We start from the raw sequence: 14781 nt of genomic DNA, 5'->3' as shown, positions 1-14781 counted from the left end.
CTATAGCTATATATGATTCTATTTTATTTTTTCAAATTTATGAGAATATGAAATAATAAATAAAAAAGTAAGACTTTTGATTTAAAATTAAGTGAATAAGATAAATAATTTTTATACTTTCAAAATGGTTTTCACCCAATCTCCAGTAGAATTAGTTCTGTAAAAATATAATTAAAACTATCTCTAAAAATGAATTTTAAAGAAAAAAATCTTAATATTTTCATTTTAATAGAAAACGAATAAAGTTTAATTTAAAAAAACATTAATAGTATAAAAATTAATTATAGAAGCCATACATATCCATATACATTTTTTATAATAAAACGAAATTAATATTTAATGACACACTTACTATTTCGCGCACTGTTTCAAATAGTTTTAACATAATTTACCTCCGCAAAGTATGAAACCAGCGGCTACGCTGGCTAGGACATGTTGTTCGAATGGATGAAGGTGCTCCAGATCTGAAAGTATTCGATGCAGTACCCGCTGGTGGAAGCAGAGGAAGAGGGAGACCTCCACTCCGATGGAAGGACCAGGTGGAGAGGGACCTGGCTTCGCTTGGAATAACCAATTGGCGCCAAACTGCCAGAAGGAGAGATGCGTGGCGTGCTGTTTTGGACTCGGCTATAACCGCGTAAGCGGTGGCTACGCCAGTCAAGAAGAAGAGAGTATGAAACCTAAAATTTTGACTACTGACAATTTTAATAGTTTTAATTTAAATTGAAAACAGATTTTTATATCGCGTTATTTTTAGTGTGGTATTTTGGTATAAACTTAATTTATTTACATCATAATAAATATATTATTATTAGAAACTTGAACAAGAAAACTGCCTTACCGGCAAAATAATACTTAATAATACAACCCTGTGTCTATTGTGAATTTCTTTTAACTGTATCATCCACCCATGCTAGCCGAGCAAACTTTGCTTTCCCTTTTCTGTTCGGTGTTCCATGAATTTGGATTAAAAAATGAAGGTGTGTTAAATTTTTTGGTAAAATATAGTTAAATAATATCGTTTTAAGTGAAATTCAATAAGAAAACATATTTAACTTAACACAATTCATAATTGGTGCATAATTTTTTTAAGTATATCCTGGTGATCATAGAAATAAAAGTGGATTAAATTTTGACCACATACGGAACCAGAGTGTCTATATATGATAGTGTATAATTTACCAAAGTATTTCATTTGCAGCTTAACGTGTCTTTCCCGGCAACAGGATGCCAAAAGTTATTCGAAGTAGTGGATGAACACAAGCTTCGTGTGTTTTATGAGAAACGTATGGGACAAATTGTTGAAGCTGACGTCCTCGGCGATGAGTGGAAAGGATATCATCTTCGTATCGCCGGTGGTAACGATAAACAAGGTTTCCCCATGAAACAAGGAGTCCTTTCCCATGGTAAATAAATATAATAAATATATGTACATTTTTTGAAGTATATTAATATAATATATTCTATCTTTAGGTCGTGTACGTCTGCTCTTGAAAAAGGGTCACTCCTGTTACAGACCTCGACGTACTGGTGAAAGAAAGAGAAAATCTGTCCGCGGTTGCATTGTCGACGCAAATATGTCAGTTTTGGCTCTGGTCATTGTTAAAAAAGGTGAACAAGAACTTGCTGGACTCACTGACACAACTGTTCCACGACGACTTGGACCAAAGCGTGCCAGCAAAATCCGCAAACTCTACAATTTAACTAAGGATGATGATGTTCGTCGTTTTGTGGTTCGTCGGCCTTTGCCCGCTAAGGATAATAAAAAAGCCACTTCTAAAGCACCCAAAATTCAACGTTTAGTTACTCCCGTAGTGCTACAAAGAAAACGTAGACGCACTGCCTTGAAGAAGAAACGTCAAGCAGCCTCTAAGGAAGCTGCTGCTGATTATGCTAAATTGTTGGCACAGCGTAAGAAGGAATCAAAGGCTAAGCGCGAGGAAGCCAAGAGACGTCGTTCTGCTTCTTTAAGAGAATCAAAGAGCTCGATTTCGAGTGACAAAAAGTAAATAATTTTTACCAACTTCTATAATAAAGGTTAAAATATTTTAACTTCAGAAACAGGTTATTTTTACATTTACCATGGATTGGTTAGACAACTAGTTTTTAACCCTATTGAATGTTTTCCCACAATTATTCAACCCCCAAAGTTCAAAAGATTTCCCCATCTTATATCTATTTTGTCGCATTTCAGTGATTTGTTTAAACGTTTAGTATTTATATTTATTATTGTCGGGCATTTAAATTTGAATTTGTATGAAGTATGAAGGAAAACGTCATCGTTTGTGTAGGGTAATTATTTATATCGCTTAGCTTGTTGCAATCTCAATTGTAAAAAAGCAGAAATGATGCATCGCGTGCCTGAGTAGTAATATGTAGGATAAAATTTATATACGGGCAAGTTCTACTTAGCAGCATGCTTTAGAATTATATACGGTCAAATTTTATTAACTCGGCAGCATTCCACAAAATTAATCTGAGAATTTTGTTGTTATTGTTGTAACGATTATCATCTGTGCTTGTGAAGAAAGTGTAAAATAACTTGTAATCAAAATCGTATGACCTCCCTCCATAGAGAGAGGTGTGATAGATAGAGACATATAGTTGTTGTTGTTATATAAGTTACCCAAACCTACTCGGCAATTACCATCGAAGTTCGGGAGGCCTAGGAAATAAGCTGTTTTCTCAGGGTCAGTCCAAAGGAAAATGAGTGGACTAAAGGGGGGTTCGTTAGCGATGGCGGGAACGTAGAATTTTCTCTTCCACTTGGCAACAACAAGATAAATATAAACCATGTGATTATACAAAAAGAAATTAAATTTGATCCTACATAAACGAACGGTACCGGATTTTATCCAAACAATGTTTGTAATTTCGTTTACCGCGTTTTCGTACATTGAAACTCTGTTTATCTGTACACAATATGAATTTGAAAGATTTTCATTTCTTGCAAATGAAGTTATGTATGTATGTAAGTATATAGACAAGAAAATAATTTGAAACCGGTTATATTATATATTTATTATACGTATTAAGGAGGAATGATACTTAAACAATATTTACATTAAGCTTTTAAAACTATACGTTATTAATTGTATTAAAATGATTTCCTTCCTAAATTTATTTCTACTCATATTTATATCCAACAACTGAACCTATACGTTCACATTAGTGCTATCTTGATTGCTTATACCATCTGTGTTATTTTCACAATCGTTTTCAGTAGGTAAACCAGCAGACCGCAGTTGCTCCTCATATCGAATGATTTTATTTTCTTGATCGGTTAAGAGCTCAAGTAGATCTTCTTGATCCTTTTGAAGCTTTTGTAGTTCATCATTTGCTGTGTTAGCGCGTTGTACTTCGCTCTCCAGTTGCTTGCGTAATGTTTCATATTCTCGTGTTATTCTTATGTTTTCTGCACAATATAGATTCGTCTGAAATTGCGCTGCATTTAATGCGTTAACCGCTGCAGAATCCCCTGCAGTGGGAGTACCGTTCTGTACAGCTCCTAACTGAGCTTTTAACAATGTATTTTGATCAGATAATTGTGTATTCAGATTTTCTACTTTTGAAAGTTTTTTTTCCAATTCCTCATTTTTTGCTTCGAGTCGTTTTGAATTTTGTTGCAGTACATTTATTTGGCCATCCAAATCTCGAATAATGCCTTTATATTGCGCTACAAGTGCAGAAGCTTCGGAACTAAGCGTTAATTCCGTCAATTCTATACCATCGACATCAAAACCGCTTACTATTTTACCTATCAACGCTTCCAATCCCTTATATAACTTGCAATATTCATAATCCAATAATAAATCAGTGGCTGACTTTGCTCGAATCTGAGGTTGTTTGCAAGCACGATTATAAGCTTCATGCCTTGATACTTCACTGAGTTTATTACAAAAGGTTTCTTGACCTATGCGTTTAATTACCAATTGACAAATATCATCTCGTTTATGATTGGGAAGTGTGTTATCATTAAACTGAATACAAATCCCCATGAGAAACGCGCATAACCCTTGTATTAAATATTCATTTTCATCATGTTCGTTTGCGCTAATTTGCGCGGTTAAATATGCCACTGTGCCATTTGTACTGAGGAAAGTTTTCACGGCACTGGGGCAATGTGCCAACCACATGCTCATCAACATCAGAAGACCAACTTTACTTTGCAGTTTATAACTATCTTGCTGAAGTAAATTTGTACATTGCTCCAATAAAGTAACAGGATTTCCTCCTCTGGGACTGGCTAAAAGAACGCGCAAAAGTTCTCCTTTCTGTGCAACACTATCGACAAGTCCATGCATAAGAGCAACGGCAGAAAACCAGTTAGCTAGTGGATCTGATGAAAAGAGGCCCACACATAACAATTGACCAGTTGAATGACTACTCACTTCAGATTCAGAAGATGGTAATAATGTTTGCACCACAGCTTTATGGCTCTCTTCATTCCTAAAGAGGTAGCATTGAAAACAATACAATACAGCACATCTAAGTGCTAAGATCTGCTTCTCGTTTATCATTGACATTAAAAGTACGACTATAGCTGGTCGAGGTGGGTTACTAGGTGCCATAACCATATTTAATTTATCTTGGTTTTCTTTCTCACCACGAACAATTTCAGCAACTGCATTTATAGTTTCTGTTAGTATATCCGCTGGTACTCCGCTACCCATTAAAATGCAGCATAACGAATCCAGGAGATTGGATTTACTCATAACTTTCTGGCAAGATGATACAACTTGTTGTTGATTACTTGGTGTGACTAATGCACGTACAACTTGCAACATGCAATGAATATTCGAAACCTTCTGCGGTGACCAACCGCTCTCTTCCGTTTCTGGCGCGATAATGAACATTGGTGATAGCCTTTGGATAAAGGAACCTTCCTTGAAAAATTGTTGATTACTTGAATTATTTTTTAACAAGTTCAATAAAAGTAATATACAGTCTTCAACAACAATGCCTCCGTCCGAACATCCTTCGTTTTGAATAATTTCGAAAATTTTATCAAATGCGTTTTCAAATGCAACTATCTTTTGTATATTTGAGTTTCCTTTTGTTAACTGAATTAGTAATAGCAAGGCATCATTTCGAATCACTTCTCGGCTGTCAGAAAGTAAGTCCATTAATTTTGATACGCCCATAGGACTTACTAGAATAATTTCCTGTAAATCACGAGTTTTATTCGCTATTAATGACGTAATAAGTTGAATTGCCGAACGTCGTACACGAAAATCATATTCTTCTAAATAACCCATAACTAAAGTAACATGATCATGAACTTTTATAAACATTTCAGTAAATTGTTCTCCAACGTTTACTGAAACGGTTGGGTTATCACTTTCTTCATCGAACTCTTCAGTAGCTGTTATATTACACAAAGTATCTAATGCATAGCTAATTATTTCTGAATCTTGACTATCATGTTTCAGAATCTGGACTAAAGCTGACATTCCTTGTGCTCCAACTTCAATACGATATTTTCTAGATAGCGCCTTCAACGCCCGACAAGCATCCCGGCGATCATCTAATAACGTTGAACTTACTACGCGATCAACCAATTTCTCTACGGTTTCTGCTGCACTTGGTTGATGACCAGGTTCAGTACTTCCAAGCACTGTCTTAAATCCACTTTTAAGGAACTCCATTGGCTACCTTTATTTTCATACAATAGAGCCAATCAAAACAAAAAAATTATCTATTAATGAAATCTGCCACGGTAAATATCCACGTCCAATGACACTTCAGGTACAGACATGTTATTCACTTTAACCTTTATAAAGAAATCACTTTAGCCGTTGGCAATTCATATTCTTTCTTATGACATTCAATATTTAAAAGACTAATTCTGTTATAAATAAATACATACAAATATGTTCTTAATAATCGCTTAAAGTCGCTTTATGATTTCCTTCTTTCGTCAAGAACTGATGTATTTTCCTAATAAAAATTCCAAAACATTGTGTCAGGCATCTTGACAGTCAACTTATTTTGTCACGAGAATTGTATTGCTCTTCATATTTCCAATGGGAATTGCATATCTGTATTAGAGAAATTATTCTAACTATTGATTGCAATAAATTGTATGTTCGTAATGGGTAGACCAGTTTTCATTTCTACAAACAAATCAGAGCGGTATCATTTGACCCACATATATATATATACATATATATGTATATATATATATAATATCCCTTCATGTAAGATTCAACCGATTTTTTTATTTATTTTATTATATTAATAGTTTAAAGTCTCATTAATGTCTATCACAGTTATATTCGAAACTCACAGGTTTATTTTAGAAAATATAGATCATTCACAATGATAAAAATGTTTGTTGGCAGCTCTGTAATTTGACAGCGAATATGTATTTCAGTTTTTGACAGTGTTATTTGTTTGATACAAAATTGTTCAATAACACCAAACATAAAAAATAGCCAAAAGTGAAAGTTCATGGATAAACTTGTAAAATGACAGACAAATCTACAGTTACAAACATATCAACTGATAACAGTGATTGCTTAAGGATTTCAAATGAAATTAATAGTTGTGGTAATGACATTAATCATTGGTCAAACTTTTCACAATGGATCCATTGTATGTGCGTGATAACATTTGACTTGAACTTAGGGCAAGCTCTTGAATTTGTTTATCCTCCTCAATTCGTACCTTCCGAGATAGAAACGGCTAATATATGTTATATGGCATTTCCCGATTCCAACTCGGGGTGTATGGGGGACACAAAATTCCATATGCGTCTTCGACGGATGCACCGAGAAAGTAACAACGAAGATGTAAAAAAAATTTTTCACTCATATAACTCGGATTGCATATCTGCTCTACGTGTAGATGAATCACATTACTGGGGATTTGTGTATTTTCGACAGAAGCGTGATGCTAATCTTCCGAGAGGATATTTTCAAAAAAGTTTTATTTTGGTAACACATCTTCCATTTTGTAACCTTTTCTATAATATTGTGGATCAATTGGCTCCAAAATACTTTGAAGAAGGTAACTCAGTTATAAAAGAAGCTTGTGATCAAATAAATACCATATGGCCCGCAATACAAGCAGGCAGTTCCTTGGACTTACAACTGTTTGATTACATATATCAAATTAATATACCAACAATAAGTGGGAAAAAAGGCGGTATCGTCGGTCTAAAAAATGAATCGATTAAAAAAATCTCATTGAATAATTTCTCAATGAAATTTTTAAGCTCTGTCAACGAACTAGAACTATTTCAATGTTTGTGTTTCACCGTGGAGAATTTGTATACTTTGTGGGAATTAGTGTTAATTGCTGAACCGATTGTAGTTGTAGGAACGTCACCGGCTGATTGCTCACAAATGGTACATAGTCTTGTTTCATTAATAGCTCCAATTGAATATTGTGCTGAATCACGACCTTACTTTACAATACATGATAGTGAGTTCAAAGAATTCACGAGAGAATATGGAAAAACGCCTCCTCCGGTGATATTGGGTGTAACTAATCCATTTTTCATAAAGCTACTGAAGGATTGGCCGCATATATTGCGACTAGTAGATAACCAGGTAAAATTTATACATTAAGCTTTAATGCGTATACTTTATGTAGATTATTGAATAACCTTATTAAAATATTTTTAGATGAACATGCAGCAACATCAGCAATTACAAAAAAATATTAAAAATTCGGAATCGGTAACATCATTTAATGCAAGCAGTATAGGACATTTAAGAAAAGGATTACCTAATACAAGCTCTTCTATGGTACTAAATTCGAGTGTAACTACCAGTGACGGTGGGCTACCAGGATTGCACACGAAGTATAAGCCCTTTCTTAAGAAAGATAAAAATTTAATAAAGAAAGTAATATCGGGAGTTAAAACCAAACGACCTGATCATGTGCAAACAGCATTATTGCGACGAAATTTACTGGAGCTTACGCAAAGTTTTATGATTCCTCTGGAACGTTATATAGCTTCCTTAATGCCATTACAAAAAGATATAAGTCCGTTTAAATCTGCACCAAATGCAAACGCCTTTAAATTGGAAGACTTTTTATCCACTATTGAACATTCCGGACCACATTTAACCTCGCCTTTAAAAGGTGATTGGAAGGGGTTATATCGCAGATTTTTCAATTCACCAAACTTTCGCGGATGGTACAATTCAAGACATCGCGAGTTACAATTAACCTTACAAGACTTGCAACTTCAAGCACTTTCGGTAGCAAACCTTGAAAAATGGGCACAGGATAAGCAGGAGGTAGAAATAATAGATATGATACTTAAATTAAAACAAAAAATGAATCTCTATACCGATAACAGTAACAACAGTACCACAAAAGAGCAAATACGTGCCCAAATCAATTGCATGAAGGATCTTTTACCTAATGATTTAAAAAATGTAGTTAATATTTGATTTATAACCTACTGAGTGTCCAAGTGAATGTAGTTGTTGTTATGTGTTTAGAAAGTTTGTGTTTTAAATAAATATAGGATAAGTTAAATAAATTTAAATCTCGTCAATTTTATTCCAATATAACTACATTAAAAAATATAAAATTTATACCTAAAGGGAGCGGAAAGTGCAATGTTAAGGGGTTACATGGGTTTTGTGGTTTCAAAAAAAAATTTTTTTCGATTTTTTGTTTTTTTTTCTTAATAATTTCTACATCTCAAGAATTTCAAGTCGATCCGAATAATAGTTTCGGAGCTACAGCCTTTAGAAGGTGTGCGCTCCAAGCATGGTAGTTTTGTTACTCAAAACTTTAAGCGCGTTTTTCTCGGAACCGTGTTTTCAAAGTCGGTTGTCAAATTTTCTCGAAAACTACTTAAACAATCTTGATGAAATTTTGCACAGGTGTTCGAGATACAATTTACTCCTGCAACTATTAAAAAAAAAAACAAAATGTCAAACAAATATAATCAAATTTTAACTTTTTTTGTTTTTCCTCCGTTCAATGGTCTTACCTAAAACCCTTATTTTTGTTTTTTTTTTTTTCATTTCGGATGATGCTGTCAGGAGTTATGCTGACAACGCAGACGCACCTTTTTTCCTATGAGTCACCGGAAATGATGTCACAATGGAAGAGTTTTATTTTTTTTTATTTCAGAAATCATTCTTTGAATATGTATCTATAAGACAGAAAAAAGATAGAATTTAATAAATATTTTTTTACATAAAAAAAATATTGAAAATAGGCTATTTTTTACGCGACAAAACCCATTTAACCCCTTAATGAAATTGAATTGTTAACATACCAGCCAGGACATACATACCAGGATGGACAATATTGCTCATTTCTCTTTTTATTAAAAAGTTATAACATAGGAATACAGTCTAATGCTTATATAAATACATATAGTATATAGTAAAATTAGTCATCGTTAAAACTGTAAATATTCTCTTATTTTCAACTCTCATTTCCTAAAGGTAATGATATAACAACTTCACCTATTAGTCGTGCTTCATTTGCATCATTTGCAACAATTACACGCTGATCCTGTTGATTAGTCATAGATACTATCTCGTAACAACTACTATCTTCCGTTACGTCGGATGCTTCTAAGGGGTGTGGTGACAAAATTTGTTTTGTTACTTCTAGGCTCTCAATTCGCAATGTTTCCAATAAGTAAAAACCATTTTCATCAATACGATATGTAAAGCGCTTATGTCCAGAGGGTAGTTTGAAATCGTGTTTCTTGATCAAATGCTTTGACAAATATTTACTATGCTTGAATAATTTATCGCAGCAATGACACATATAAATAAATGGACTATTTCCATGAACTTCTAAGCAATGCTAAAATGAAAATGTTTGAAAATGATTAATTTTAAAATATATAAGAAATTAATGGTTTTATTCTTACTCGTCTTAATAAGTTGTATGTACGCACAGCATAGTTACATCCAGATTGCTGACAACGATGAACTTGATTGCTATGAATGTGTTTCATATGTTTCTGCAAGTCGCTTTTTCGTACACAACGATGTTCACATTCAGTACATTTAAAAGGCTTATCCTTCAGGTGTCGATAACGTATGTGTGTTGCTAATGAACTTGAAGATGGGCATGACATATTACAGAGACTACACTTATAACAATTTACGTGTTTTAAGAAGTGTGATCGCAATAATTTTTCCGTCGCGAAGTATTTAAAACACTGGTCACATTGGAATTTGTGAGCTAAAAAGTTAAAAAAATTATTAGTTAAAAGTATATGTACATTAAGGGATTTGAATACTATTGTTTCCAGGTTGTCTTCTTAGATGATCAAATAAAGTTGTCCTCGTCCTAAAAACTTCACCGCAATGACAACATGCAAGAGATTTTTTATTCGCGTGAGTAAAAATATGCTCAATTAGTCTGTACTTATTGTCTAAAAGCTTGCTGCATATGCTCCATTTGCAATTAACTTTTGGTCGTGTATCATTTGGGGATTTCTGGATCTCATATTCAAATAAAGCATGTTGAACAATATGATCTTGAAATTCCACTATAGACACAAATGTTCGTCGACAATCGGTCCATTCACAAAGGAAGTCATTCTTTAAATCGGGAATCCTATCTGCTTCTTTTTGCCGCGCACTGCAACCAGGAATATTTGGATTTTGGTCACATTCATATTTTCCTCTTACTATAAGTGAAGTATAATAACCATGGTAATATATGTGCCGGTTAATTTCTGTTAAATCAGTCGTAACAAAGTTACAGTCATTCCAAGGGCAATCAAATGTTTTATTATTTTCTTGAACGAACCCCTCCAAATGACTCTTTATATGTTCATTTAATTTCCAATCATCGGTAAAAAGTTCAACACATTCTCTCCACTGACACGGAACTGGAGGTAACATTTGCTTACTTTTCCTCGCGGAAATCATTTTATTATATTCTAAAAATAATCAAATTTTAGAGCTTAGTGATCTCTGATTCCAAATTGATATACTTCAAATAAAATTCGATTATTCTCGATTAAAAAGAGTGACAATTTTTTTATTATTTGATAAGGCTGAGAGCATTCGGTAACTTTCCTCAAAATACATGATGCTGGCAACAAGATTTAGAATTTTGCTGTGTCAAATGTAATAATTTTGACAGTTGACGTTGAAAGAATATAAAGGAAAACTTTAGTATACCGTCCACCGATTCGAGGTTATAATTAATATGTTCTTCCGCGTAGAACTACTCTGCTCATTGTATTTGGGATATAATATTTCTTTTTCATTATTGTGATTCTTATAATTCGTTTACAAAATATGTGATATGGTAACACTTATTTTGTGTCAGAATGCAACCCTTTTTTATTGTACAAATAAAGATAATTGTGCAAAAACTTAAATGTTTATTTACAGCAAATTTTGATGTAATTTGTTACAAATAAATATGTAAAAACAAATTAGTGAAGCGTAAATATATTTAAAAAAAATATATATGTGAAAAATCCCATATACAGTGAGAAATAACGTGTTGAAAATTGTTAATTTTAAATCTTTAATTGCAAATATCTCAGAAACTATAAGTTTGCGGCGGCAATACATTTGTATTGAATATATTTGGCAATATATTCGTAATCTGGAGATCCTCCTCTATCCGCCCAAATTCATTTTAACCCCGAAATCGTGGGACGGTATACTATAGCCGACCCGAATATAATTAATGAGACTAAAAATAATTTTTATTATTACGTGCATTCAATATACATATTTATATGTTTTTACAATCAGTTTTGAACGATTTTTTTAGAATATTATAGTATGTTTACATATGAAAATAATCTCGTTCTAAGCTCGTTCAATAATCTACCCTTTTACATATAGCCAAATGAGATTGTCAATTGTCAAATGTGTTGCATTTGTTGTTGTATTACACATATTTCTCTCGCTGTCGGCCATTGTTGTTTACATTTTCATTTGACATTTCTCTTTTTATTCGCAAAATTATCGATAAACCTAGGAATAACATCGAAAATCTAGTTGTATAAAACGAGATGATTTTATAATCTCGGATTATCCAGAGAGCAATTTTGTATGGGAAATCTCTTTTCTTAATTACAGATTATCGAGTTAAGTTCGTAAATGGAGATAATCTCGTTATATGTAAACATAGTATTAGCTGTATTCGATTTGTCCCTTTTTTGGTTGCTATCGTTGTGTTGGTGCTCTATTGTCACAAGTTTTACATGTAAAAGCAACAACAAGGTTATTCAATTGAATTCGTCCATAGAGTATGCCAATACATACCTCATTAAAAATTCTATCGCCGACTGCGTTAGTGCTACCAAATTTTGTTTCAACCATTAAGACCATTCACAATAATCATTATAATATTTTTATAATGTTTTTAACTTGCGTATACTTAAGCAGACATTTTAGAATAAGCGCTTCCTGTTTGTTTGAATGTCTTTGTAGTCAGCGCACGGTATTTAGTGAACAAGGGTTAAATTCCGCGGTATTGTGGTCATACACGATAACACATGTGTGTTCAATCTATATGAAATCAAAGAAGACACTCCATAAATACACACCTATTAAATATTCCACGGTCGAACGCCGCAATCTCATGTGCGATTTGAATTCATTTTCGCCATAGCCTTCAATGACTTCACAAAAGTATTGGCATTTATTGATTTCCTCTCTATCCGATTCCTCAGAGCTTGATGATGATTCCGAGCTGGAGCTAGATGGCATTTCATCTAAAAATACTAGTATACCAGCACTCCAAATCATAAGCTCCTCTTCATTTTGTTAATACTGAGAAAGCTGAACAATAATTTATTAGTATAAACCAGTGTCGACCAGCTCCTACTATTTTTAGTCTTCGTTTTTTCACACCTACAGTTGAGCGTTTGTTTTTTCACACCAACATGCCCGAAGCTTCGCAGCAGAACAAGCGAAAACAAATCAGTTGCTGTCTGAATTTTGAACAAGCACTGAGCAAAAAAATTGATCAATTTTTTATGTATGAAAATGAAAATAATCTTGAATTTTTTAGTTGTTTTGGAAACAAAGGTTATGATGCCTGTCGGATATTAGAATCTGTCCCTTTGTCCCGCCCCACGCTAGTCCGTCGAACAGAACAAATAAGTTCATATATTTTTAGATGTTCAATATATAGACTTAGAAATTGTATGTTTGGATTCAACTTTATATAAGAACACAATAAACGATATCTACAAGCTACAAAAATTATGAATATGAAATTGACATTAATGAAATAATTGACTAAACTAAAATAAACATATTTTTTAATTATGAAAACTTTTTTCGGTGTAGCTGCTTTGTTTACTTTTTGTTTCGCTGCTTGCTTCGCTTCTTGTTCTTCTTAACTAACATTTGTATAATTTTGTGCGTGTGGTAGTTTGGTCGACACTGGTATAATCACAATACATTACATATGTTTAAAAAAACTTTCTTACCAAATTAAAATACTCATTGTTTTTCATTTTCGTTTTTAACATAAAATAATTCGATTATTTTTCAACTTTGAAAATTATATTGTTTTGTTAGCGAACTGTCAAAGAATACAGTGTGACCAAGCATAGACAATTTGATTTCAGTGCTGCCAGTTCGTATGAAAATTTGGAAAGTTTATTCGATTGGCTTGTCTATAGCTGTTAGCCAATCGACGACAACTATTGTGTGCCTTTCGTTATTTTGTGGAGACATCATTCTTTCCGCTTCAGTATACCGTAGTATTTTTTCTACCAACAACACTGTCCAACAGCATTTTTGGAACAGAATAGCGACCCTATAATTCTGAAAGGGTATGTTGAGTATATCATTTTTGAAGAACAAACTTATGGTCCAGCACGTCTGAGTTTTTTTTTACAGTGGGTCAAAGTTTTCATTTTTTGGTCGAAGGGAGCATTATACTATATGAAAAAAATGTTGTAAGTTAATGTCTGAGAGAATTCTTATGGCCAGAGTTGTATTGTGGAATTGTATGAGGATTATTTTTGTGGAAGATCTTAACCCTCTAACTAGTTTCTTTATGGGTCAATTTGACCCTTTTTTCGAGAAGATCAAAAAATATCCTTTAAAAAAGGACATTTAAGGATTAAAATATTCTACAAAAATGTTTGGCGGAAAATTTCAGTGGGGGTCACCAAAGACACCATTGTTGTAAATAAAGCTCTTTACGATTAATTGGCAAAATTACACGCCAACATATACAAAGTAGGTGAAAACGTCGTCAAGTTCGGCCGGGCCAAACACTGAGTTCTCGCGTCTAGTCAGCTGTGACTTACAAATCGGGTGTGATAAAATTAAGCATAATTGACTTACATATCGGGTGTGATTTTTACTAAAATTAATATAAAAAAAGAACAATTAAAGCTTAAATAAGCATGGCGGATTCCGTTTGCAAATTAAGAGATTGGTTTTGTTTTATTTGTGGACATTTTACGCACCTTCAAAGCAGAAGAAAGATATTCCCTACAATTGAAGAACCATATTTTCTTTTCTTTGGAATACGATTTTTATGTGAAGCTTGGATACCAAAAACTGTATGTACTACTAAAGTGGTTTTTTGACCTGGTACAAAGGCGGTACTAAGGCGCTGCCATTTTCTGCGCCTATTGAATGGATTGAATCTGAAAATCACAAATCAGATACATGCTATTTCTGCGTAAATTACAAATTTGGTAGAAGCCAAAGGCACTACGCGATAATGACATACGAAGCAACAAATAATGTCATTTTACCAGAAGTGCGCTGTGAAGGTGTTCCGGTGCCTCTACCGCCTACACATACATTTTCGGCCAATATGACATACGCCAATACAGCGGCGGTT

General features: G+C 33.4%; 4 protein-coding genes across 5 annotated transcripts; 2 read left to right on the top strand and 2 right to left on the bottom strand.

Annotated features, from left to right (window-relative positions):
* The first annotated feature begins 830 nt into the window (after nt 1-830).
* On the top strand, nt 831-2061 carry LOC105220138 (40S ribosomal protein S6). The gene is made up of 3 exons (XM_011196555.3): nt 831-980; nt 1202-1406; nt 1474-2061. Exons 1-3 carry the CDS (start codon nt 975-977, stop codon nt 2007-2009), a joined length of 747 nt encoding a protein of 248 aa, XP_011194857.1. The 5' UTR covers nt 831-974; the 3' UTR covers nt 2010-2061.
* Nucleotides 2062-2992: 931 nt separating this feature from the next.
* Nucleotides 2993-5918, bottom strand: LOC105220139 (general vesicular transport factor p115). Its single transcript, XM_011196556.3, has one exon. It carries the CDS (start codon nt 5646-5648, stop codon nt 3156-3158), a length of 2493 nt encoding a protein of 830 aa, XP_011194858.2. The 5' UTR covers nt 5649-5918; the 3' UTR covers nt 2993-3155.
* Nucleotides 5919-6369: 451 nt separating this feature from the next.
* On the top strand, nt 6370-8506 carry LOC105220140 (protein DENND6B). 2 transcript variants are annotated; one of them, XM_011196558.3, is made up of 3 exons: nt 6371-6552; nt 7378-7556; nt 7632-8506. In XM_011196558.3, the coding sequence occupies exons 1-3, from the start codon at nt 6471-6473 to the stop codon at nt 8406-8408; spliced, it is 1038 nt and encodes a 345-aa protein (XP_011194860.2). In that variant the 5' UTR covers nt 6371-6470; the 3' UTR covers nt 8409-8506. The 2 variants fall into 2 exon arrangements, with proteins under 2 accessions (XP_011194859.2, XP_011194860.2); XM_011196557.3 differs by having other exon boundaries at nt 6370-7556.
* A 732-nt stretch (nt 8507-9238) lies between these two features.
* On the bottom strand, nt 9239-10961 carry LOC105220141 (histone H4 transcription factor). Its single transcript, XM_011196560.3, has 3 exons — nt 10235-10961; nt 9860-10176; nt 9239-9792 (listed from the first exon to the last, which is right to left on the bottom strand). Exons 1-3 carry the CDS (start codon nt 10869-10871, stop codon nt 9403-9405), a joined length of 1344 nt encoding a protein of 447 aa, XP_011194862.1. The 5' UTR covers nt 10872-10961; the 3' UTR covers nt 9239-9402.
* Between the last annotated feature and the right edge of the window lie 3820 nt (nt 10962-14781).

This window comes from Zeugodacus cucurbitae, chromosome 5, assembly GCF_028554725.1.
Source record: "Zeugodacus cucurbitae isolate PBARC_wt_2022May chromosome 5, idZeuCucr1.2, whole genome shotgun sequence".
NCBI lineage: Eukaryota > Metazoa > Arthropoda > Insecta > Diptera > Tephritidae > Zeugodacus > Zeugodacus cucurbitae.
Note: the sequence above shows the minus strand (reverse complement) of the source record. Positions and strands in the feature narration are given on the sequence as shown.

Coding starts and splice junctions, on each gene's coding strand:
- LOC105220140 (XM_011196557.3), top strand. CDS start 6,471: ATGACAGACAAATCTACAGTTACAAACATATCAACTGATAACAGTGAT. Junction 7,557..7,631: donor TGCGACTAGTAGATAACCAG/GTAAAATTTATA, acceptor AAATATTTTTAG/ATGAACATGCAGCAACATCA.
- LOC105220138 (XM_011196555.3), top strand. Junction 1,407..1,473: donor ACAAGGAGTCCTTTCCCATG/GTAAATAAATAT, acceptor TTCTATCTTTAG/GTCGTGTACGTCTGCTCTTG.
- LOC105220139 (XM_011196556.3), bottom strand. CDS start 5,648: ATGGAGTTCCTTAAAAGTGGATTTAAGACAGTGCTTGGAAGTACTGAA.
- LOC105220141 (XM_011196560.3), bottom strand. CDS start 10,871: ATGATTTCCGCGAGGAAAAGTAAGCAAATGTTACCTCCAGTTCCGTGT. Junction 10,177..10,234: donor AAGACAACCTGGAAACAATA/GTATTCAAATCC, acceptor TTAACTTTTTAG/CTCACAAATTCCAATGTGAC. Junction 9,793..9,859: donor CATACAACTTATTAAGACGA/GTAAGAATAAAA, acceptor TTTTCATTTTAG/CATTGCTTAGAAGTTCATGG.